The following is a 27,001-nucleotide window of genomic DNA, read 5'->3' as shown; positions in this document are numbered from 1 at the left end:
CTTCAAAAAGGGAGTCAAATGAAATGATGATCAAACAAGAGGGAGGGACGGGAGGCCGGACGGGGGGTGGGTGGGGAAGAGAAAGCTCATCCCCCCCTCCCTCCCCGACTCTCTATGGCTCCCTCTGTCCCGGCGGAGAGCTCCTTCTCCCGGGGTCCGGAGCTGCGAGGTTCCCCCGGGACCTGGAGCAGAATAGGGGGCGTGGTCATGCCCAAAAAAGGACATTTAGTTTGCATATCGGTCGCACCTCCAGCGTGTGATTGGTGGAAACAGCGCGTTGCGTCATCGCTGTTCTCCAAATAAGGGTTTCCGCGTGTTGGGATGCAAAAAGAAGTTGATGAGAGGAAAAGTGATTCATAAACATTTCATTCCACAGGGTGACATGTGGACTTCTGTCATGGTGCAGAGAACCCGTCATTAAATCTGTTTTATCCAAAGATTGATTTCACTGTGAAACTCTGAATCTGGATTCCTTCCTCCTTCCCTCACACACTTCCTACAGATTTGGGGGGGTTAACTGGTTTCATGTGGAATAATCTCCCCTGTCATCCCGGGCTGACTGACACAAGCGGCGCGTGCATTTGGCACCATATGACACTCTCACTCACACACACACACACACACACACACACACACACACACACACACACACACACACACACACACACACACACACACACACACACACACACACACACACACACACACACACACACACACACACACACACACACACACACACACACACACACACACACACACACACACACACAGGCCTCGCATCAGTAACACAGTAACAGGTCCAGTCACACCGAGTCTCTTCTGTCTCTGGTCATCCCTCTTGATGGTTCTTTTTTTGGGGTGTTTTTATTTCTTGAATCTCCGGCAGTCATTTTTGTTCATGTTCGTGGCAGGAGCAGAATTCCTCTAATTAAGCACAAACTCCAGAGCAGCATGATTAAATATTTATCCTGCTTTAGCCCTAACCCTTCCTCCAGGGACACAGAAACGTCTGGAAAGCTGGAACATATTTCAGTGCGTGGAGAGAAGAAGTCAATGAGATGTTGGAGAGGAGGAAGAGGAGGAGGAGGAGGAAGAGGAGGAGGAAGAAAGCACACGGCAACAGGCTGCAGTTATTATTCCACACATGATGAACATTGTTCTTCAGTGTTCAGTGGAAAGGCTTCTGGTAAATACAGAGCTTTCAGTTCGAGGCTCAGTCCTTGAAGAGTCTTTCTTCACGGTGAGGTGTGAGTCTAAAGCACACATTGAGGCCAGAGTTCACTCACTAACATGTTTGCATTTAGGTTTATCTCAAATATAAATTACTTTAGAATATATTTTCATTCTTTAAATCTAAAGCATTATTTAAAAAACATGATAATACACATTTTATTTTGGTGATCCTTCCTCTTCGTATGCAAACACCTGATAGTGCTCTCACAGTGGAGACGTGTTCAAATAAAACCCCTTAAAATCCCCTTTAAGAGAACCCTTTAATATAAGGGATTATGGTGTGCTCCTTGAAACCCCTTAACAACATCTGGAACCTCTCCTGAAAACCCCTTATCTCTTATGGAGCTCCCATGAAGCCTGGTGTTAAACCCTTAGATTATCCCTTAAATTATCCCTTAAAGGCTCTTTATATCACTCAGATCTTCTGATTCCCCTTAAAATCACCAGATTCTCCCTAAGAAACTCTTGCAAATCTCCTGGAACATAATTTAAAGCCGAGATGCATATGGATTCCTTGAAAGCCCTTAAAACATTCAAAACCCTTTAATAAGAACACCTTAAGTCTCATCCCGGACACCCCCTAAAAATATCACATTCAATATTCTCTAGATACACAAAGATATCTTTAACAATAATAAGAACTGTTTAAATCCCCCCAGGTCCCCCAAGACACCTTACAAATATCAGAACCCATTAAATCGTCCCTTAAACCCCTCAAAGATGTATCAGAACGCCTTAAAGCATCCCTATAACCCCTTAAAGATGTATCAGAACGCCTTAAAGCATCCCTATAACACCTTAAAGATGTATCAGAACACCTTAAATCTTCCCCAAAATACCCTTAAAATATCAGAACCCATTACATATTTCCTGAAAGCCCTTAAAAATGTATTCGTACACCTTAAATCTTCCCTATAACCCCTTAAAGATGCATCAGAACACCTTCTTCCCTATAACCCCTTAAATATGTATAAGAACACCTTAAATGTCCTCCTTAGTCCCCCTAGGTCCCCCAAAACCCCTTAAAAACCTCAGAACCCTTAACCTCTCCTGGATGTTTTATATATTGACTAAAGGTATAGTTTAAATGTCCTGAAAAAGCCCTTTACAAAGTGGATTCAGGATGTTTGTGATTTCCAAGACCCAAGAGTAGAAAGGCTTCTGGAAGGCTCTTTCTTTACGTGATAGTATTCCTGGAGCAGGTGTGTTTGAACGCTTCCAGTGAATCTGCTTTATTTCATGTTTACTTGACATTTCCACATGTGAGGTATCCGTGTGCAGCCGGTGGGTTTCTATCTGTAAATAAAAACACGTGTAACTTAGTGTTTCTTTACTAAGTGTTCCCGGTGGTTTGCTTCCTGTCATTAACGCTGAACTTCCTTTAAATCCCTGCAAGGCTTCACAACATTTAGTAACATTTGAAACAAACAATAAATAATCCAAGCATTAAAACACAGAGAAGTACAGCAGGGTAAATACTGCCTTTTAAAGGGGAAATACTTTAGAAATCAAAGCTCAACATGTTCTTTCCATCTCAGGGACCTGTGTGACTCTTTGTTCTGCGGACACATGGCGCCTCACAGTGGGCAGAGGCGGTACTGCAGACCTCACATTCACTGCTCAGAATGTTTGATCTTTCTAGAGTTTTATACAATTTAGTCTTTATTTTAGTCCAAAATGTACTTATATAAATCTTAGCAGGAGCAGGACAGGGACACTTAAGTATAAAAGGATAAAAGAAGACGTAATGCTGTAAGTAAGAAGCAGGAATAAGTCACCTTTAAACATGTCACATAGAATAAGGTCACACAGAACACTGAACATTAGAATATAGAATATATTGTCTTTACATATACTGTAGTGTAAATCAGTGAAAGTAACTGATGCACGGATCAGTGCATTGTACAGAGTATTTAGGAGAAGGTAAAGAGTGACATCTAGTGGAGGAAACTGCACATTACCGACCTGTTGAAACAGAGAATTCAATCTGCAACTACAAATCCTAATATGTTTTTAATATGTTAATAATGCAGTCTATCAAATGTCAAGAAATACCTTTTTACTATCATTCATCTAAGAAACATGGATATTTAAAATGAAGACCAACTCAACATTGCAAAGGCAAGGCAGGTTTATTTATACAGCAGCTTTCAACACAAGGCTATTCAAAGAGCTTTAAACAAATGAAAGACATTCAGAGCATTCAGAACCAGTGCAGCGGAAACACGTTATCAGATGGCTTTTCAAACTAGTCCTTCAAAAGAGAAGAGAATCAAAGAAACATGAAACAAGACCTGCAGGTTTCTGGGACTTTGTTCCAGATGTTTGGAGAGTAACAACTGGACTTCTCCAGGTTTAGTTCTGGTTCTGGAGACAGAAAGCAGACCCAGAAGACCTCAGAGTTCTGGTTCTGGAGACAGAAAGCAGACCAGAAGACCTGAGAGTTCTGGTTCTGGAGACAGAAAGCAGACCAGAAGACCTGAGAGTTCTGGTTCTGGGGACAGAAAGCAGACCAGAAGACCTGAGAGTTCTGGTTCTGGGGACAGAAAGCAGACCCAGAAGACCTGAAAGTTCTGGTTCTGGGGACAGAAAGCAGACCAGAAGACCTGAGAGTTCTGATTCTGGAGACAGAAAGCAGACCAGAAGACCTGAGAGTTCTGGTTCTGGGGACAGAAAGCAGACCCAGAAGACCTCAGAGTTCTGGTTCTGGGGACAGAAAGCAGACCTGAAGACCTGAGAGTTCTGGTTCTGGAGACAGAAAGCAGACCAGAAGACCTGAGAGTTCTGATTCTGGAGACAGAAAGCAGACCAGAAGACCTGAGAGTTCTGGTTCTGGGGACAGAAAGCAGACCTGAAGACCTGAGAGTTCAGGTTCTGGAGACAGAAAGCAGACCAGAAGACCTGAGAGTTCTGATTCTGGAGACAGAAAGCAGACCCAGAAGACCTGAGAGTTCTGGTTCTGGAGACAGAAAGCAGACCCAGAAGACCTGAGAGTTCTGGTTCTGGGGACAGAAAGCAGACCTGAAGACCTCAGAGTTCTGGTTCTGGGGACAGAAAGCAGACCTGAAGACCTGAGAGTTCTGGTTCTGGAGACAGAAAGCAGACCAGAAGACCTGAGAGTTCTGGTTCTGGAGACAGAAAGCAGACCTGAAGACCTGAGAGTTCTGGTTCTGGGGAAAGAAAGCAGACCAGAAGACCTGAGAGTTCTGGTTCTGGGGAAAGAAAGCAGACCAGAAGACCTGAGAGTTCTGGTTCTGGAGACAGAAAGCAGACCAGAAGACCTGAGAGTTCTGGTTGTGGGGACAGAAAGCAGACCAGAAGACCCGAGGGCTCTGGTTCTGGGGACAGAAAGCAGACCAGAAGACCTGAGAGTTCTGGTTCTAGGGACATAAAGCAGACCAGAAGACCTGAGAGTTCTGGTTCTGGGGACAGAAAGCAGAACAGAAGACCTCAGAGTTCTGGTTCTGGGGACAGAAAGCAGACCAGAAGACCCGAGGGCTCTGGTTCTGGGGACAGAAAGCAGACCAGAAGACCTGAGAGTTCTGGTTCTGGGGACAGAAAGCAGACCAGGAGACCTGAGAGTTCTGGTTCTGGGGACAGAAAGCAGACCCAGGAGACCTGAGAGTTCTGGTTCTGGGGAAAGAAAGCAGACCAGAAGACCTGAGAGTTCTGGTTCTGGGGACAGAAAGCAGACCCAGAAGACCTGAGAGTTCTGGTTCTGGGGACATAAAGCAGACCAGAAGACCTCAGAGTTCTGGTTCTGGAGACACAAAGCAGACCCAGAAGACCTGAGAGTTCTGGTTCTGGAGACAGAAAGCAGACCAGAAGACCTGAGAGTTCTGGTTCTGGGGACAGAAAGCAGACCCAGAAGACCTGAGAGTTCTGGTTCTGAGGACAGAAAGCAGACCAGAAGACCTGAGAGTTCTGGTTCTGGGGACAGAAAGCAGACCAGAAGACCTGAGAGTTCTGGTTCTGGGGACAGAAAGCAGACCATAAGACCTGAGAGTTCTGGTTCTGGAGACAGAAAGCAGACCTGAAGACCTGAGAGTCAGCTGTAAGTGATCCTGAACACACTGATCTATGTGCTCAGCAGGGGGGGGGGGGGGGGGGGTATCACTCCTGTAGAGCACACAGAGACACTGAGGAACCAGACCCAAACCCAGACCCTAACCCAAACCATAACCTAAACCCAGCATAGAGAGGTTCAGTGAATGTGGTTCTGAAGGTGTAGAGGTGGGTCAGTGTGTCAGAGGAGACTCTGTAGAAGGAGAGAGAGCCAGCAGGATGATCCAGATACACTGCTACTCTACCAGAGGAGGAGGAGGAGGAGGAGGAGGAGGAGGAGATGGATGTTACTATCTTATGGTGCCTGACATAGTAACCTCTATCATAGCAGAACAGACTCCAGGACTGATCATTCCTTCCAAACACACAGTCCCCTCTCCCTCATCTCCTCTTGATTCCTCTGTAAGTCACTGATATAGAAACCCCTCCTCTCCACTCGACCTCCCAGTAACAGAGACCAGTCAGAGCTTCTCTGCACATCAGCTGAGGACAGGAGGAGTCAAACCTCTCTGGATGATCAGGATATTTATGATCCTCTCCTCTCACACGTGTCACCTTCCTGTTGTCCTCAGACAGTCTGAGTCCTCTGTTCACTGTGTTTGAGTCCAGTGTGAGTCCACAGGAATCTGATGAGAGACACAGCAGGTATTAAAGGTTATTCATGTCCCTGTGATGTCCCAGGGTGAAGATGTTCATGATGAAAAACACACTTACACTTCCTGAGACCTGGCCTCAAGAACCGGACTGCAGCAGGCTCCAGGCTGGAAGCAGAGGGGGGGGGGGTCAGTTAGTCTTTGAATGATCTTACATGTCCACAGGCTGCCCCCCCCCCTATCACATCACTCCTGTTTCAGCTCCACATTCAGGATTTCATATGTTAATCACTTCTAGACACTCCAACCCCCCCCCACACATTATTTCATTTCATTTCAATCTTTATTAAAAAATCAGATGTGAAAAACAGAACAGCGTATTGTTAGAATAAAGTCTTTATCAATGTTCATAATAATAATAATGAATCCTATGTGTCCGAAGGGAGCAGGAGGGAGCAGATGCTTATTGATCCCTTACTCACTGCTGATCAGTGATTATCCTTTAAATCATGTCTGAAAGTTATTCCTACTTACATATTTACATTTATACATTTACAATCATTTCTCCTCTTCAATCTCCTTTCTTCATTCTCATGCTTTTCCAAAGAACTGTTTCTGAGCATCCTTCAAAGTGAATGCTATGTGTGCTTTGTCTGAGCTCCTGCTCCAAAGCGCTCCATGAACCCCCCCACAGATCGTTCTGCTCTTCTCAGAGTTCTTCTGACCTTGAGTTGTTTCAGATGTAGACCTCCTCTCAGATGAGACCCCCCCTCTCTGTCTGTGAACAACGTCTGTAGTTTCCTAGCAAGTAGATGATCTCTTGCTCTGTACATGATGCACTTTGAAATGTAACCAGATCAGTAAACTGCAGTGTGTGTGACTTCAAGAATGATGAATGAGTGTGAGGCTGTGGCTCAGTGGATTGTGTGCTGAACTTTGAATCAGGGGGTAGCAAGTTGGAGTCCCACTGCAGTCAGCATGTCGTTGTGTCCCTGAGACACTTCACCTCAAAGTGCTCCTGTGGGGATTGTCCACAGTACTGAATGAATGTGAGTCACTTTGGATAAAAGCGTCTAACAAGTGACATGTGATGTAATGTGTGTTCAAGATATCCAACATTACTGATGACTCTTAGAGCCCTTTTTTGTAATGTGCATAACGGCTGCAGGTTGGTTTTGTGTTTCACACTGTCGAGACGAACGTCAATATTGAAAGAAAAATAATCATATCTGAGAAAAACGGATAAATAATTATTTGTATGAGTTGTCCAAGCGTCCTCTGTTGCCCTCCAGCCTCTCAAGTTCGGCTGAATCACTGAAGAACTGACACACTCAGAGTATATCATGATGTGTTCTCCAGAGTGTGTCTTGCTATCCCCAATTATTATTAATATTTTGATTGTCCAAGCAGTTTGCTACTTCCTCACTTAATCCCATCAGTGCCGTACATGTTGATCTGTCTTTCCTGAATCCATAGTGACTGTCGTCCAACAGCTGATGTGTTTCCATGAAACTGTCAAGTCTTTTTGTAAAAGCCTTTTCAAGGATGAAAGTGGGAGAGCAAAGAAACATGTGATGTGTGTCACGGTGTTTATCCCAGTTTGATATCATGGTATAACTTTAGCTATTTTCATTTCATGAGGGAATGTACCAGATTGAAAAGACAAGTTACAAAGATGTGTTCTATGTAGCAGAGGTGGGGACTCGAGTCACCTGACTTGACTCGAGCCGCATATTTTTGGACTTGAGACTTGCTTGACTAACATTGATAAAAGACTTGACTTTGAACTGATGACTTGAGAGTTGACTTAAGCTTGAGACAGATGACTTGAAAGGACTTGACTTTTTAAAATGAAATATTTGCGTTTGTTTTTGTAGTGAGATATTACGTTTAGTTTTTTCGAAATGTGATTGGGTGATTATAGCGCCATGCGTGCAAACCTGGCAACCCACTAGAAGGCAGGAGTCTCAGTTAACATGGCAGCAGCTAGCGTTACTCCACAAATAGTGAAGTTTGGATTCAAGGATTATTTTGTGGATGACGGTAATAAGAAGAGAACAGCGGTATGCAGGGTCTGCAGCATAAAGTTCAGTGACAGGACCACCACAACATCCACCTTCATTCCTCACTACAAAAAACCACAGAGAAAGGTGCATGTGTTGTGTTAGCTAGAAAGCTAACGTTAAGTTTAAGCTATGTTAGACTTGGTTTCAAATCGATTAAGCAAAGAGAAGACAAATGAACACTAGAACCTCCAAGGGATTCATAAACTAAACATTCACATTACACTTTTGAATAATGTAGTTCTTCTACTTTTAGTAGTTTGTTTAAATGTTTTAATGATGTTGTTTTTGTTTGTAGAAGTGCATCCTTCCTTGATTTATTGTAAAATGAATCTGAACTTTTTGATCTGTTCTGATGATAAACTGAAGCCATTTCTAAATGAACCCAATTAAGTGAGTTTTAAATCGTCCTGCTTAGTTTATAAGGAAATGATGAAGAGGAACAAATGAAATGATTGAAATGATATCTCTGTAGGAGCTGACGCTGTTGGCGGTTCTAGTGTTAACAGACCTTTAAATTCAATATGTGGAATGGAAAATGCCATATCTGATTTTCTTACCTGGAGTTCTGCCTTTTTGAACAGACTTTCTGAGTCCTAGCTATATTGTCTGCAGTTCTAGGGTTAATATGAATCTAATATGATCGTCATCGGTCTGAATTAGATTTCAAATGATTAGCTGTGTATGTAATGAAGATCATAGTGTGGGTTGAATCCATTTTCATAACCACTGTCTTTGAACTGATTGAAATGTGGAAACTGGGCTTATTCATCAGAATGTCGTATGACTTGACTTGCTTGACTCTCACCACAGTGACTTGGGACTTGCTTGATACTTGTAGGTCAAGACTTGAGACTTGCTCATGACTTGCACATGTAGGACTTACTCCCACCTCTGCTATATAGTGTCTTTTTCTTTTTGCAGGCATTGTTTAGGCCAGTGTTTCCCAACCTGGGGGACACGCCCCCCTTGGGGGTGATCGCAGGGGGTGCGCCAGGCCTCAGATGATTTGAGGCCAAATATCATATTCAGACTTTTTTTTCATTTTTTATTTTTTTATTCAGTTGGATGATTTGTCACAGTTGCTCCGATCAGATCGGTCTCCTCCATTTTGTAGATTATTTTCAACTTTTGAATCCACATAAACACATCGGCAAAACCCAGCTTACTTTGAGCATGTGTTTTAAACACTTTAATCCCTTTGTGAATTGTTTCCACTTCCGCCGCTCTTTAATTTCTTCATACAGCGAGAATCCAAATGAACGAATCCTGAGTCCAATAACCATCAAAGTCACTCCAATAGTGCTCCTTAATTACGCTTTCATCATCCTATAACTAAATACTACCCCCCGTGTGTGTGTGGGGGGGGGGGGCGCAACTTCCAACCAGAGTCATTTGGGGGGGGCTCTTGGGAAAAAAGGTTGGGGACCCCTTGTTTAGGCCGTCAGTGATCCATACCTGAGCGTGTCCAGTCCAGCAGACTGCAGCCTCCCCCCTGAGGCTCCTTGATGATTGTAGCTCAGGTCCAGCTCTCTCAGATGGGAGGGGTTTAAAGCTGAGGCCAGAGCATCACCGCCTTCCTCTGTGATCAGACAGCCTGACAGCCTGAAGACACACAAACAAGCCGTCAGATCATCTGAGGGTCCGGGACTGGAAGGGGGCGGGGCTTATTACTGCATCACCTCTGGGTCATCTCTACACCTAAAACTCCAGTCACTGCTTCACAGTTCAACTGGACAGCCATGGTAAGGGTCTTATTGATATGAACAGATCATAAAACAAAGGAATAGAGAATAATGTGAACAAAGACACAGAGAGATGACGACAAGAAGATCTGCAGCCGACACACTCTACTACAGTTTGGACATCAGACCTCCAACACCACCAGGCAGATCGTCTGAGACGCTCACAGTGTGGCCTATCAGGGCTGCTCATTGTGGAGATACATGGAGTATTTCAGAAATCATCCAGAGTGTTAGACACAGAATAATGAAATGGTGTTTAACCAGCACCACCTCAGCTCCTGCTGGCTGGTCCTGAGGCGTCTCAGGACCCAAATTAAATCACTCAGCATGTTCTGTCTCTTCAGAGCTCCTCCCCCAATCTCTGAGGCCCAGTCAGCCTGCAGAAGAAGCTTTCATCTGACGCTCAGTTAGACTGCTTGTATCTGTGGTCTCATCCTTTCAGTGACTACCTAAAGCTCATGACGGGGAGTAAGGGTTGATCGCAGACGGACCTCCAGCTCAGCTTCCTCTCTCTTAACGATTGTGTACAACGTCTGCATCACTGCTGACTCTGCAACAAACCGCCTGTCCATCTAACGCTTCATTTGACCCTCCCTCGTTAACGAGACCCTGAGATAGTTGAACTCCCCACTTTGGAGAGAAACTGGCCGTTTCTCAATGTCCAGTAAAGCTGCTGCAGAGCCACTATTTCAAGTATACTACATCATCGAGTAGCGCCGAAGGACTGTTTAAATGCCCAGCATTCGGCGCCACTCGATGTCGGAGTATACTTGAAATAGTGGCTCTGCAGCAGCTTTACTCGACATTGAGAAACGGCCGCTCACTGCCAACCCGGAGGGAGCAATCCACCGTTTCCAGGAAGAGAGTCTCGGACTAGGAGGTGCTCGGCTGAAACTACCCAAATGAGTTCTGGAGGTCAAACGCTTCGTCCAATAAGAGCTGCCCAAATCACTCATAATGAAAGCTCCTTTTAGAGGCTTTAAAGAAGGTCGTGCCAGGAGTCATTTGGAGAATTGTGACACATTTGTTGTGTCTCGTTTCACAACAACAATGTTAAGAGAGAGTTAAGCACCTGAGCTTGCTCTGTTTTTATACATTTTTGCAGACTATATTATTATTATTTTATTTCTATAAAAATGTACGTCTTGTAATTGCACTGTTGAGGAACCTCTGACCTACGTGTTTCCTTCATTGCAGAACTACACCGTAGTTGTGTATATGACCTGACAATACATCTCTGAATCTTGAATGTAATCGATGATGGTATAACGTGTGTTCTCTCATTGTTGCGTTTCAAAGATACAGATGTGAGTGATGGTATTCCCACAGCACAGCAGCATGGCTGATGGTGGTATTGACTTGTATTGCTGGCTAAGTCAAACTGTTCTGGTCTCTGACCTGAGAGTCTTCAGTTCACAGTGTGGACTCTCCAGTCCAGCAGACAGCAGCTTCACTCCTGAATCCTGCAGGTCGTTGTTACTCAGGTCCAGATCTCTCAGACTAGAGGACTGGGAGCTGAGGACTGAGGACAGAGCTGCACAGCTTCTCTCTGACAGGTCACAGCCACTCAGCCTGAAGAGAACAGAATGAACAAAAAGAGAAACAACATTTGTGTTTAAAATGAATCCCCCTGGATAAGATATGATATGTAGGATTGTAATGGTGCATGTGATGGAACCAGCCAATAGGAAGTCTAGGGGGGTTTGCCTCCCTGGAGCAAACACACATGGAGAGTTTAGTCCTGTTTGTTCCATTGCTGCTTTCAGCAGAGCGCCATCAACAGAGTATGTACTCGTGCCTACAAATACATCTGGATCTGGCTTCTCTGTTTTGAATATTGGGAAATCTCTTGAAATCCCTGCAGTCTGCGCGTCTAGGCAACAGTTAAAAAGGAAGTAGAAGACTGACTGTTCCTATAAAGTTATTCTTAGTATATGTCACATGGTCCAATTACCCACAAAGAAATCAGACTTAACGATGTTGACTGAAGTGAGGCGGGGGGAGCTAGCTAGCTAACTTTGTCTCATTTATAGTTTCATTAATATGAAATTCATTCAATCCAGGATCACAGTTTTCAAAGCTAATCAAGCTGTCATATTTCACAAATGGCTACTACAAAATATATATGTAACACATTTGTTTTAGTTAGTTGCTAAAACAAAACTAGCTAAGGCTTTGGCTAAAGTAACTTAGTTAAATGTAGCTAACCAAAATATGACACATGCATGTGAACGTGTGTTCTCTCATTGTTGCGTTACAAAGATACAGATGTGAGTGATGGTATTCCCACAGCACAGCAGCATGGCTGATGGTGGTATTGACTTGTATTGCTGGCTAAGTCAAACTGTTCTGGTCTCTGACCTGAGAGTCTTCAGTTCACAGTGTGGACTCTCCAGTCCAGCTGACAGCAGCTTCACTCCTGAATCCTGCAGGTGGTTGTTACTCAGGTCCAGATCTCTCAGACTAGAGGACTGGGAGCTGAGGACTGAGGACAGAGCTGCACAGCTTCTCTCTGACAGGTCACAGCCACTCAGCCTGAAGAGACGATGAGGACAACAGTTATTCAGAAGACAGCAGTGTGTTAATAACTGATTCTCTAAATCAATGATCTCTGTACTCACAGAGCTTTGTTGGAGGCTTTGACCACTGGCAGCAGCCTCAGAAGAGCCTCCTCTGAAGCAGAGTATCTCTTCAGGTCAAACACGTCCAGATCTTCTCCTGATGACAGTAAGATGAAGACCAGAGCTGACCACTGAGCAGGAGACAGTTTATCTGTGGAGAGACTTCCTGAACTCAGGGACTGTTGGATCTGCTTCACTAGAGAACGATCATTCAGTTCATTCAGACAGTGGAACAGGTTGATGCTTCTCTCTGGAGACAGATCCTCTTCTATCTTCTTCTTGATGTACTGGACTGTTTCCTGATTGGTCTGTGAGCGACTTCCTGTCTGTGTCAGCAGGCCTCGTAGGAGTTTCTGATTGGTCTGCAGAGAAAGACCCAGGAGGAAGCGGAGGAACAAGTCCAGGTGTCCGTTTGGACTCTGTAAGGCCTGGTCCACAGCACTCTGGTAGAGATGTGTTAGTTCAGGTTTGACTTTAGGCTTCTGGGAGGTTGTTGGTTCTTCTGCCAGCAGGTTGACTCCAGAGGTGATGAAGGTCAGATGGACATGAAGAGCAGCCAGAAACTCCTGAAAGCTCAGATGGACGAAGCAGAACACCTGGTCCTGGTACAGTCCTCTCTCCTCTCTAAAGACCTGTGTGAACACTCCTGAGTACACTGAGGCTGCTCTGATATCGATGCCACACTCTGTCAGGTCGGACTCATAGAAGATCAGGTTGCCTTTCTGCAGCTGCTCAAAAGCCAGTTTCCCCAGAGCCTCCATCATCTCCCTGCTCTCTGGACTCCAGTGTGGATCTGTCTCAGCTCCTCCATCATACTTGATGTTCTTCACTTTGGACTGAACCACCAGGAAGTGGATGTACATCTCAGTCAGGGTCTTGGGCAGCTCTCCCCCCTCTCTGGTTTTCAACACCTCCTCCAGAACTGAAGCAGAGATCCAGCAGAAGACTGGGATGTGGCACATGATGTGGAGGCTTCGTGAGGTCTTGATGTGGGAGATGATGGTGCCGGCCTGCTCCTGATCTCTGAATCTCTTCCTGAAGTACTCCTCCTTCTGTGGGTCAGTGAACCCTCGGACCTCTGTCACCATGTCCACACACTCAGGAGGGATCTGATTGGCTGCTGCAGGTCGTGTGGTTATCCAGAGGCGAGCAGAGGGAAGCAGCTTCCCCCTGATGAGGTTTGTCAGCAGCACATCCACTGAGGTGGACTCTGTGACATCAGTCAGGATCTCATTGTTGAGGAAGTCCAGAGGAAGTCGACTCTCATCCAGACCGTCAAAGATGAACACAACCGGGAACTGATCAAACCTGCAGATTCCTGCGTCTCTGGTTTCAGAGAAGAAGTGATGAACAAGTTCCACCAAGCTGTACTTGTTCTCTCTCACCACATTCAGCTCTCTGAAGGTGAATGGAAATATGAACTGGATGTCCTGGTTGGCTTTGCCTTCAGCCCAGTCCAGAGTGAACTTCTGTGTTAAGACTGTTTTCCCAATGCCAGCCACGCCCTTTGTCATCACTGCTCTGATTGGTGCATCTCTTCCAGGTGAGGCTTTAAAGAAGTCTTCTTGTCTGATGGTTGTTTCTGGTCTGTCTGGTTTCCTGGATGCTGTTTCAATCTGTCTGACCTCATGTTCAGCATTGACCTCTGCAGACCCCCCCTCTGTGATGTAGAGCTCTGTGTAGATCTGGTTCAGAAGGGTTGGGTTTCCTGCTTTAGCAATGCCCTCAAACACACACTGGAACCTCTCCTGCAGGGTGGACTTAAGTTTACGCTGACAGACTCCAGCAAAGGTTCCTGAAAGAACACAGAACAAAGATCATGAGGTCACACTGTAACTCTGGTTCTCTGAATGAAGTATGGATATATGTTGGTCTCTTGAGACATCAGCAGAGGAGACATTTATCCAGAGTGTTAACTCTCTATAGAAACCCTCTTACTGCTGTGCAGACGCTCAGCCAGCTCCTCCTGCTTCATGCTCCTCAGGAAGTGCAGTGTGATGTTCAGGAAGGCCTCTCTGCTCCTCCTCTGCTCTTCATCCTCAGCCTCCAACACCTCCTCATCCTCCCTCTGACTCTCTAAGCATGCTGGGTAATCTGAACTCAGAGCCTTCTGGATCTTCTTCAGCTCGCTCTTCACAAAGGTGACGATGTGGTCCTCCAGCAGCTGGAACATCACATGAAGGACACAAACTATAAACCATGGATCCAAACATCAGATCCGGACAGACTGACTCTCTGAAAGTGCAGCATGGAGATGACTGTGAACAGAAGAGAGGTCAAGTATCTGTAGTACATGTACTCACCGTGAATATGGAGTCCAGCTGTGTCTGATGCTGCTGGGCAGACTGACCACCGGGAACCTCCCCGCTCTCCTGGTCCCCTCTGTGGAGGAACCATGAAGTATTAGCTCACATGATGTCTGTCCACACAGAGAAACACTCAGGGTAAAGGAGGACAGGGAAACAGGCTGGTGGTCCTGTGCGTCAGCGGGAACTTTGCACTACAGGAATATTGATTTCCAGCTACTGTTGAAGAGGATTCTGTCCATCCTTCATTCTGGTCTTCCTGGAACGTGGCTGTGTGGATAGAGACTGGACTCTGCAGCTGGCTAACAGCTGTTCATCAGGAAGAGGACAGACCTAGGGACAGTTCTTACACCAGCCCCCGTTACCCCCCCAGCTCCACCTTCAGCCCCACAGCAGGGGTCAGGGTTCACCTGGCAGTAGAGCTGGTTGTGACTTTGATGAAGGCTCAGTCTCCTCCATCAGAAGTGTTTGTGAGATGGTGGAACAGCTTCTGAACAGCCTGAGCTTTCAGACGGAGTTTCACTGCCCCTCTCAGTGTGGACGTTCACAACTAAACACTTTGGACATGAGGAGGGGCCGGACGTTGAGTTTAAGAACTAGTTTTATTCTATCATAACCAAACTCTTGCTATGAGTTACAGCTTACCTCTGATCAGCAGATGGAGGTCGTCCTTTAAACTCTAAGAAGATGTCCTTCGACCGGTCGCTCTTGAAGGACAGACAGCTGGGAGAGTCTGGTCTCTGCTGCTGGACCCTGAAACAGAAACAGATGCAAGTTGGACAAAAACGGATGACATGCCCAGAACAAATGACTATATCTTCACTTCTAAAAAGGGGTAAATTATTAATATTTTTTCTCAAAGCAATGATAAACCTGTGAGTTGAATGCAGATGAGTCAGAATCAATATAGATGTTTTTATTTTAAAGTAAATTCAGATTGAACATAGTAAAAAAATGTAAATTATAGAGAGGCGAAGTCCCTCCCTTTCCGGGGGAGCTCCATGGACCTTATTTCGGAAAAAGTATGTATTGAAGTCAATGGGGAGAAAGATTATCTTCCGATCCCGTTTGAATTGTGCCACGAATTACACATATGATGTTTATCAATTTAAAAGATCATTTTACAAGTCAAAAAAATAAAAATGTGTGGTAAAACTGTGAAGTAACACTTTTGTTTGTGTGAAACGCTGAATTACACTGAATGAACTACATCTCCCTCTCGCACCACACACCAAGACGGCCGTCATGTTGGCACATTTCACTTCTTTCCTTCAGAATGAGGCGGAAAGTATTAAAAGAGGTGAAAATCACTCCAAGTCTGGGCACGTTGAGAGCTGTACACACACACAAGGGGAGTTAGTCGGTTCCGTGAGAGCCAGCATGCGGGACCGGGACTCTGGGATTTGTAGTCTTTATAGTTGCGTATTTTTCATAGTCTTACATTTCAACAGTTTTAAGACAAACTTAAAACAAACAAACAAAAACTTTTTGGAAATGGAAATTATTTTTTAAATTGACAAACATCATATGTGTAATTCATGGCACAATTCAAACGGGATCGAGAGATAATCTTTCTCTCTCCATTGACTTCAATACATTATTTTTCAGAAATAAGGTCCCATGGACCGGAAGTAGATGGGCGTGACTTCGCCACTCTATAGTGTCCGTCCAAAAAAAAAACATTACTTATAGTGAAAACCACCCTTGAATGATGGGATAGTAAACTAAAAGCTTGTTTCAAGATTGATGCAAAACAAGTGACATTTGACCTTTTTAGAGAGGTTTAGAAAAAAAACACCTTTGGGGTCATTTGGGTTTATTTGCCATATCTCTGGAACCCATTGGTCGATTCTGGTGATTGACATCCTGTTTTGAACCGTTAGAGCCAATAGAATCGAGGAGGGATTCCTAAATCCACCTAAATATTACCATTGGCAGGGCTCGACAGTAACGGTTGCCAGGTTGCCATTGGCAACCATTCAGAAAAAATGTCAACCACTTCTTGGCCTTTGGTTTGCATCAGTGGCAACCAGTTTCTAACATAGAGAAATAAGGACAGCAAACAGCTAAATGTGCACCCCAAAAGAGATACATGTTAATTATTTGTTGTATTAAGAGTGATATTTAATTATTGTTGTGACCAGTCGGAACCTGATACTTAAGTTGCACGTGCGTTGGTGTGATTACGGAGCCAGAAAGCCATGCACGTTTACTCGCATGCGCGGTGCGCCGTGTGTTTGTTTTACAATTAATGGCGAAGCAAAGTAAGTTGTTTGGCTGTGGGGTAAAAAGTTCGGCCGACCCGTCAACATCTCAAACGAATGTTCAAAGTGATTCAACTGATAGAAAGCAAGATGAACCCGAACGTAAAGCAAAGAGGAAATGGGTAAAGTCTTGGGAGGCGAAAGATATGGTGTTATTTTTGTGCCTCTATCCTGAGCAAGCAATGAAACATTTTGAGCATAGAAAATGTTATTGAGCGCCAATTGAACATTTTAGACCACAGAAAAATAGATTTTGCAAACACATCAATTCTATTTTGAAGAGAAATTGACTCAAGCCCTGTCACAAACTCCTGCACACGCTCTCTCTCCCTCGCTCAACCTCTCCACCCAGTGCGCGCTCAGGTTTGCCTGCGGGCTCCAAGTTGGCACAGTGTTACAAATGTGCCACAAAACCAACCAAATCGGAGAACTCGAGAAGGTCAATTCTGATTGGCTGTTTTGTCTCCAATAATATCTTCTGTCTGAGATATGGAAAGAGAGGGATTTTAGGTTGCCATCAAGTTTGGCCAGACTAACACATCTCTAATGTTAAATAAATAAAAAACTATTCACAGTTCAGAATTAGATATTAATTATTAATGCCATAAATGATTGCATACAATTATAGTTTCTTATTTCTCCAGCATGGTAGCTGTCATACAGAAGTTAAATCCATTTCTCACTTACTCTAAGAAGAAATATTTGGAGTGGGTTGATTTCATTCTGCTCCGTTGTGCATTCACTTCCGGTAAAAGTTCCTTCAAAATAAGAGTCCCGATTTTATTACGACCAAAATAAAAATGCTAAACGAAACTTTACCATAGTAAAATATTGGCATAAAAATATAATCACTTCTATAAAAAGGTAACACATGTTAAATATAGTTAGACTTATTAAAGTTCATTTACAGCATTAATGATTCATATCTAATTCTTAACTGTGAATGGTTTTCATTTATTTAACATTACAAATGTATCAGTCTGGCCAATCCAAGACTTCAATGCTGAAGGGCCAGGGGATCTATGGTGGGGGTCAGCACAAAGGTCAAACCCACATTTGAAAGGGAGACAACGGATGGCTAAGAAACTCGTGACTTGCTCAATTCATGTATGAGGGATCTGTGAAGAACATGACAGCAGCTGCACTACTGGTGTTTAGTGTACCAGCCATTGAGGGTGGACGAGTTTCCTACCACTTAGGTTTCAGATAATTGTGTTAATTACTTATTGTAAAGCATTTGAACATTCTTTTGTCACATGTTCATTATTAAGTTGATGAATAACTGTATAGTATCTTAATTATTTAAAATATAAGGTGACTAAAAATGGCAACCGTATTTTCAGTTTTGGCAACCAAAAGCTGATGCCTGGTTGCCTGGCAACCACTTTAAAAAGTTAGCGTTGAGCCCTGCTATTGAGGAGTGAGAGTGAAGCGCACGCAGTTTGCCCAAAACCGGAAGCTCTGTTACACTCTATTTGTAAAATACGTTTATTGCCATAAAGGTTATGATGGATTATCAGTAATCATTTCAAAGTGACACAGAGACATTGGATTAACCTTCAGCAGCGTTTGTCTGCGTTCAAATGCCCTGAAACACAACTTTTGATCAGAAAACAGCAAAGGTAAGACGTAAAGTCAAGATATGTTGTTTTTCCTGATTTTCGCTGCCGTGAGTTTTGGTCGCACAGTGATGATACTTATACTATCGGAATCAATATAATATAATATCTTGTTTGTGCAGATCCGATGAATATACAATATTGCTACCGTGAGTTATTTGCTAAGTGCGTTAGCACTCTTTCGCTTAGTGCTAATTCAGACGCCCGGCGTTAGACTTGTGTTTTGTTTCGGTAAAAAAATTTCATATCGTCAGTTAGCTGAGTTTCTTCCCGTTAAGTGGGTATGACACATTAGTAGGTTGTTAAATGTTAAGAAGCCCTGACACACAGTTCCGTGCCGGCGGGGGCAAACACAACAATATTCAGGCTTAACAGGTTCAGTTCTCGCTGAGAAAAAACGACTTCCTCTCTCCTGATTATGTGGCCGTAAAACATGCTGGAGAAAAACTGCTGGAAAATAAGTTGAACAAGAATTCATACGGACTAGCTTTATTCAATGATAACCGGACTCTTACTATGAGTTACAGCTTACCTCTGATCAGCAGATGGAGGTCGTCCTTTAAAGTCTATGATGTCGTCCTTCGACCAGTCGCTCTTGAAGGACAGACAGCTGGGAGAGTCTGCTCTCTGCTGCTGGACCCTGAAACAGAAACAGATGCTTTTGCCAGCTGGAGAGAAACTGATGGAAAATATGTTAAATCTCTTCGAGTCACTTTATATAACAATGTAATGCTAGTGATCTCTTTGTGTTGCCGATGTGTGAACAGATTGAAAAGAACATTAAACATTTAAACCTTCCTGACTTTCTGAGCTCCCTATATCAGCCGGTGGACTGCTCTCTATGTGAAGGACAGCTTTTCAGAGAAAATCCAAAAGACGTGAAGTTTATCTACGAAGCGCCTCGCCTCTCTTCAGCTGCACTCCAGCACCAGCAGTGTGAAGCTAACGTAAAGAATGTGTCTTTAAAGGATAACGCCAGAGAGTTCATGCAGACTCCGGTCTGATCCTGAACTTCCTGACGGGCAGACCCCAGGCAGTGCGGGTGGGAAACATCACATCCTCCACCCTGATCCTCAACACCGGAGCCCCTCAAGGCTGCGTGCTCAGCCCTCTCCTCTACTCCCTGTTCCCTCACGACTGCGTGGCCACACACAGCTCCAACACCATCGTGAAGTTTGCTGACGACACAACCGTCATCGGCCTGATCACCGACGGCAACGAGACTGCGTACAGAGAGGAGGTCTAACTGCTGGAAACGATCGGAAGCATGGAGAGGATAATGAAGGAAAAATACGAGAAGATTGTCACGCTGGAGCAGTGGCGGTTCTACAGGGTGGCACGGGGTGGCAGCTGCCACCTCAGAAAAATGCCTTGCCACCCCAGCTAACACCCCAGTTGGCAGCTTTGTTTTGATATAAAAGTTGTGGCTCATCGGGCATTTATGAGAGAAAATCTCTAATGTCCGAGTGCAAGTGAATGCAGCACAAGACGCGCCTTGTGACCCCTCCCCCGGCCCTGGCGCGAGCCTGGAAATATGATTGGCCGGAAGTCATCTTGAGGAATTTAATGAACAAGTAGAAAAAATGCTCAGACCTCAGAGAATCAAAAACCTTTATGTGTGTGGAGATTTCAACGTTAATTTATTCAAATACAACTCGCTCCAACAGGCGAGACACTTCATGGATATGTTTGCTTCACTCGGGCTTCTCTCTCTAATAACCAAACCAACCAGGTTAACTAGCACTACTGAAACGTTATTGATAACATGTTCACTAACGTCCTTGAAACGGAACATCATAGTGGGGCCCTCATCACTGATGTCAGTGATCACCTGCCAATATTCACAATTTGTGGAAAAGAACCTGTAAATAACAAAGATCAAAAGACATACATAACTAAGCGGACATTAAATGACAGTTCACTAAATAAATTAAATATTAATTTAAAAAATCAAAAATGGCAAGAAGTATTTGAGATTCAAGATGTAAACAAATCCTCTAATGAGTTTGTAAGGATTTTCATGCAAAACATGAACGAATGTTGTCCATATATTAAAATGAAGATTGGCAACAGGAATAATAATGACTCAAAACCCTGGCTCACTTGTGGACTGAAAAACGCTTGCTGTAAAACAAAATGCACTCTATAGGACATTTTTGAAAAGTAAAAGTACTGAAGATGAAAGTCATTATAAAATTGTATAAAAACTAATTGACTACAATCCTTAGAAACGGTGAAAAACGATACTTCTCTGAAAAATTAGAAAATGCCATAAGAGATATGAAAACCACTTGGAAGGTAATAAATAGCATAATTAAGAAGAAAATAACTGACAACAGAAATGAATTCAAGAAATTCCAGACCGAAGGAAAAACCCCAACGGATGTTGCAAATAGCTTTAATGAGTTATTTACTGAAATTGGCCCCAATCTGGAGAGTAAAATCAACCCAACTTCATCTAAAGTGGATGGTCTTCTGAAAAACAGCAACCAACAGAGTATGTTCCTGAACCCAATGACAGAAAACGAACTGCTTGATATTGTTAATTCTCAACACAGTAAACTGTCCAAAGATTATTTAGGACTTAGTATGAATATTGTTAAACAAGTTGCACCAAACATTGTAGCCCCCCTAGTAAATATATGCAATAAATCGTTCCAACAAGGTATTTTTCCCAATGAAATGAAAATCGCGAAGGTGATTCCGGTTTTCAAATCTGGTGATAAATCTAGTTTGAATAATTATAGACCCATTTCTTTGCCACCACAATTCTCAAAAATCCTGGAAAAACTCTTTACCAACCGTCTGGAGTCATTCCTCAGCTAATTTAATATACTATGCCCCAGCCAATATGGATTTCAGAAAAATCACTCTACTTCTTCAGCAGTAATTGAACTGGTTGAAGAAATTACCAACAACATTGAGAACAAAATGATTAGAGCTGGTATATTCATTGACCTTAGAAAGGCTTTTGATACTGTGAACCATACTGCTACACACATTAGAACATTATGGCATAAGGGGTCAAGCCAAAGAATGGGTCAAGAGTTATCTGATAAATAGGCTACAATATGTGGATATAGACGAGGCAAAATCAAACAATCTTCCTATAACATGTGGAGTCCCTCAAGGATCAACTTTAGGTCCAAAACTGTTCCTGATTGATATTAATGACATTATCAACCCTCCGACATGTTCAAATTCATTTTGTTTGCCGATGATACCACCATTCTCTGCTCCCATCATAATCTTGGTGATCTTGTTAAAATTGTGAATGCAGAATTAGAAATAATATGTAACTGGTTTGCAGTTAATAAATGATCCCTTAATGTGGCCAAAACAAATGACATGTTATTCAATACAAAGTCTGAGAGTAGAAATCACTGTATTATACGGATTTGCAATACTGAGATAGAGAAAGTTGGAGCATGTACATTTTTAGGACTCATTGTTGATGAAAAACTCAACTGGAAGCACCATATAAATGATGTACAAACTAAACTGTCAAAAACAATAGGTATTTTGTATCGTACTAAGAACATTCTCCAGGAACAAATACTCAGAACTCTTTATAACAGTCTATTTCTCCCTTGCCTTTATTACTGCTCTGAAATATGGGGAAACACATACTCAACAAATCTACAAAAAATAATAACATCTAAAAAAAAAAGTATTACGAATCGTCTGTGGTGTTGGTAAATATGAACACACAACTCCCATATTTAAAAAACTCAATCTATTCAAATGTGTTGATATAGTTAATATTAAAACAGTACTGATTATGCACAACATTTTCCATAACAAAATGCCTTCTAACATTGAAAAGCAGTTCTAAGCCACAGTCATGAAATACCCAACCAGGCATCCTAACTGGTTGTGTAGCAAGCCCTGCAGAACCATCAAATCACAGCTGATCCATCATCAGAGTTAGAACGTGGAATGGACTTCACCCAGACCTTTCAAGTATTACAAGTCATCAACAATTCAAAACTAAAGTAAAAACAATTATATTTGCAGATTACTCCAGCTAACAGGTATTGGACCTTCCCAGTATTACTTATATATGCATTTGCTTTTTTCTTGCCCTAACTTTTGTTTTATTTATTTATTTATTTTTTTCAGTTTTCATTGGTTTTCTTTGTTTCTTTGAACTCCTTAATTTCTTTACGTTTTTGACAAAATAAATGCCATTATTATATTGATGCTAATGATGATGCACGGGAGGGCTACTCCCCATAAGCTATGCTTCAGCCCTCCTGCTTCTAATAATTTTGTTCATTTGTGTGTATGAATTATACGTTTTTGTTTTTGTATGATTTTAGTGGAATAAATTAAAAAAAAACAAAAAGAAAACTCTCTCCAGTACAGGTTAGCTCTGAGTGTTAGCATGCTAATGTAAACACAGACCATATCACTTCCAGAACACGTCTCATTGTTTCTGACAGCAACGTTTCTGATTGGCCCGTGGGTGTAAAGCCCACCCACATTTGAGTAATGTCGTCATGACGAATGTTGCATGACAGGTCCTCTTTAAATCTAAAGTCTATTTAAAAACGTAATTGTATAAATCGCTCTGTATTGCCGATGTGCCAACAGACCAAAATGAAATAAAAAATGAGACCTTCCCGACCTTCTGAGTGTCCTATATCAGCTGCTCTCTGTGTGAAGGACTCGGGAAGATTTTCATAGAAAATCCTGAAGACGTGAAGTTTATCTCCGAAGCGCCTCGCCTCTCTTCAGCTGCCCTACAGCCAGCAGTGTGAAGCTAACGTAAAAACATCTGCCTCTAGTGGATAACGTTACCGAGTTCATGCAGACTCCGGTCTGATCCGGCTGGTAAAGTGCTGAGCTTGCTGTTTGCAGATTTAAATTACAGCTACACTATATAGACAAAAGTATTGGGACACTCCTCTTAATCATTGAACTCAGGTGTTTCCTTCAGTCCCATTGCCACAGGTGGATACAATCAAGCACCATGCAGTCTGCCTTTACAAACATCTGTGAAGGAATGGCTCGTTCTAAAGAGCTCACTGAATTCAACATGGTTCTGTAACAGGAGGCCACCGTGGCAACAAGTCAGTTTGTGAAATGTCTTCTCTCCTAGATATTCCACGATCAACTGTAAGTGGTATTATTGCAAAGTGGAAACGTTTGATTCTTCTGGTTTTGGTGAGGACTCTTGCGGCAGCCTTCTGGATCAGCTGCAACGGTTTAGTCCATTTTATTCTTACCCCCCATCAGCAGATTGAGGCTCCATTGTGCGGTCACTCTTTGAGGACTCAGGTCCAGGTCCAGGTCCAGGTCCAGGTCAAGGTCAGGGCTGCTGCTCTGGGCTTCAACACACAGATGTTTGAGTGTTACCAATGCTACTAAGCTGCAGCGGTGTAAAGTAACTAAGAACATATGCTCAAGTACTGTACTTAAGTACTTCCATTTCATGCTACATCATACTTCTACTCCACTACAGTTCAGAGGTACATGGTGTACTTCTACTCCACTACAGTTCAGAGGTACATGGTGTACTTCTACTCCACTACAGTTCAGAGGTACATGGTGTACTTCTACTCCACTACATGTATTTAACACCTTTAGTTACTTCACAGATGTGGATGAATGATGTGAAATCTAATCAAGTGTTGAATCAGACTTTAGTTCCACCTGGAGTAAATCCACCAGCTACCCTGCAGTATACAAAGTCATTCAAACTAGCTGCACCTTTACCAGCTTTGAGAACACTTTCATGATCAATCATTATAAAACATATCATATCTATTATTCTGAAATGGACCAATCAAACAATGACTACTTTTACTGTCTTTCACTATATTTTGATGAGAATACTTTTCTACTTTTACTTGAGTAACATTAAAGTAACTAAAGTCACAGAGTTGATCTGATTCTCTGAGAGTACTCTAAAGTCTAAAGTAACTAAAGTCACAGAGAGTTGATCTGATTCTCTGAGAGTACTCTAAAGTCTAAAGTAACTAAAGTCACAGAGAGTTGATCTGATTCTCTGAGAGTACTCTAAAGTCTAAAGTAACTAAAGTCACAGAGAGTTGATCTGATTCTCTGAGAGTACTCTAAAGTCTAAAGTAACTAAAGTCACAGAGAGTTGATCTGATTCTCTGAGAGTACTCTAAAGTCTAAAGTAACTAAAGTCACAGAGAGTTGATCTGATTCTCTGAGAGTACTCTAAAGTCTAAAGTAACTAAAGTCACAGAGAGTTGATCTGATTCTCTGAGAGTACTCTAAAGTCTAAAGTAACTAAAGTCACAGAGAGTTGATCTGATTCTCTGAGAGTACTCTAAAGTCTAAAGTAACTAAAGTCACAGAGAGTTGATCTGATTCTCTGAGAGTACTCTAAAGTCTAAAGTAACTAAAGTCACAGAGAGTTGATCTGATTCTCTGAGAGTACTCTAAAGTCTAAAGTAACTAAAGTCACAGAGAGTTGATCTGATTCTCTGAGAGTACTCTAAAGTCTAAAGTAACTAAAGTCACAGAGAGTTGATCTGATTCTCTGAGAGTACTCTAAAGTCTAAAGTAACTAAAGTCACAGAGAGTTGATCTGATTCTCTGAGAGTACTCTAAAGTCTAAAGTAACTAAAGTCACAGAGTTGATCTGATTCTCTGAGAGTACTCTAAAGTCTAAAGTAACTAAAGTCACAGAGAGTTGATCTGATTCTCTGAGAGTACTCTAAAGTCTAAAGTAACTAAAGTCACAGAGAGTTGATCTGATTCTCTGAGAGTACTCTAAATTCTAAAGTAACTAAAGTCACAGAGAGTAACTAACCTTTAGAGAGAAGAAGAAGCCTTGAGAGCACGACAGCACAACCCGCTCTCTTCCCTGCAGGTAATCAGCCGCTGATCAGAACCTGCGTGTGCACCTCGGACTGACGGCTGATTGGTCCCCTCAGCTGGCCTATCAGCAGCCAGAGCCAGTCATAAAGGAGGAGCTCCCTGTCAGACCTGCTTCTGACCCCAGAGCCTCTCTGTGATCACCCTGCGACCTGCTTCTGAGTGTTGTTGAATGTGTGTGAGGTGGGAGGTGGAGGGTTAGGGCAGCTTTGGGGTACCCTCTACATCAGTGGTTCCCAACCGGGGGTACGGGGACCCCTAGGGGGACTTGAGGGGGTACGCAGGGGCCTGGCGTTCTAAATATTGCGCAAGTCATAAATAACTAACTTTTGTCCTACATGAATACATGCTCTTTGTTTGAGTTGTGTTTCAGAGAGGAGATTTAGAGATGGGTCTTTTTGTTATATTCATTTCTTTGATTTGGCCCCTTCTCCTTTGTCCCCTCCCTCACTCAGAGAACAGTTGTTAGCGTTATTGTTTTGGTGTGAATAAAATCACTTGTGTTCACGTTCACCCCGACTCTCTCGATGTTATTGTTATCTCCAGTTTCCCCCAGGTCTTACTGGGAACGTAACAAGCACCTGCTTTAATGTTCAGAAAGCTCTTCATGTCTCTCACCCTGCCTGTGCTGCAGCACCTCTTTTCACCCTCTGTCTGAAACCAGAGCCCAGTCACTTAGTGCTATTAAACTAATAATAAACTGAGTATGATTTCATTTACAAAGCACAGCATGATGTTGTAATTCATCTCAAAGACTATGAGACTAGAATATCTTCAGTAGTGCATCTCTCCTCTCATTGGCTGAAAACAATACTTCCTGTTTATTTAATAAACATCTCCAAATTCTCACTTTTTTTTTATTCTCACTTTCCCTGGATGCATCAACAATTCTGACTTCTTTGAAAATTCTCTTTTTTTCTGAAATTGTCAGAATTCTTATTACAGTATTACAGAATATATCAAAAATATTGTGTTTCCAGAAGACTCTATTTTTTTTCTGAATATCTCAAAATTCTCAATTTTTTTCTTGAACTGTCAGAATTCTCACTTTTTGAAGAAAGTCAAAGAATTCTCACTTTTTCTCACAATGGTCCCATTACAGAGTATTACAGAATATTACAGAGTATTACAGAATATAAAAATAAACAGTTACCTAGATGTTGGTATTTTTTCTATATTTCACACATTTTAATATATTTATTTATATTATAGATTTTGTATGTATGAATTTTCTTACACATTTACTACATTTCTTTAAAACAAATGTTTCACACCAGTTTTTACATTATTTTCCACATTTCTTTTGAGGACCTGTCCATATTTCTTTAGAAAGAAATCCCACAACATTAAACATTTGATATAGAATTGATGAAAACCAAAGGTCTAAGATCTGCTGGAGCTGCTTCCTCCGCGACCCGACCACGGATAAGCGGGAGAAGATGGATGGATGGAAAAAGTCTAAATTGTCAGATTGCAGCTTCTTAAATGTTCATGTATTTCCTGACGCTCTGTGACAGTAAAATAAATATCTTTCAGGAGGTCTTCTAGCTCTTTCTCACAGTTTACAGACCCACCAACCAGCTTGGTCTATAAACATGTTGCAGCCATATCTCTCAGTGTGTCGGACTCTGTAC

At 42.6% G+C, this 27,001-nt stretch overlaps 1 protein-coding gene across 1 annotated transcript in view; it reads right to left on the bottom strand.

Annotated features, from left to right (window-relative positions):
* Nucleotides 1-3,349: 3,349 nt before the first annotated feature.
* Nucleotides 3,350-27,001, bottom strand: part of LOC307032494 (uncharacterized protein) — a 149,018-nt gene continuing 125,366 nt past the window's right edge. Inside the window, exons 18-24 of the mRNA XM_079670489.1 lie at nucleotides 12,064-12,237; nucleotides 11,101-11,274; nucleotides 9,416-9,562; nucleotides 6,016-6,062; nucleotides 4,476-5,927; nucleotides 4,224-4,391; nucleotides 3,350-4,180 (exon numbers count right to left, since the gene is read on the bottom strand). Coding sequence (XP_079526615.1) covers nucleotides 5,683-5,927; nucleotides 6,016-6,062; nucleotides 9,416-9,562; nucleotides 11,101-11,274; nucleotides 12,064-12,237 — 787 coding nt within the window. The 3' untranslated portion in view covers nucleotides 3,350-4,180; nucleotides 4,224-4,391; nucleotides 4,476-5,682. The remainder of the gene's footprint in view (nucleotides 4,181-4,223; nucleotides 4,392-4,475; nucleotides 5,928-6,015; nucleotides 6,063-9,415; nucleotides 9,563-11,100; nucleotides 11,275-12,063; nucleotides 12,238-27,001) is intronic.

Source organism: Notothenia rossii, assembly GCF_949606895.1.
Source record: "Notothenia rossii genome assembly, chromosome: 3".
NCBI classification, from domain to species: Eukaryota; Metazoa; Chordata; class Actinopteri; order Perciformes; family Nototheniidae; genus Notothenia; species Notothenia rossii.
Note: the sequence above shows the minus strand (reverse complement) of the source record. Positions and strands in the feature narration are given on the sequence as shown.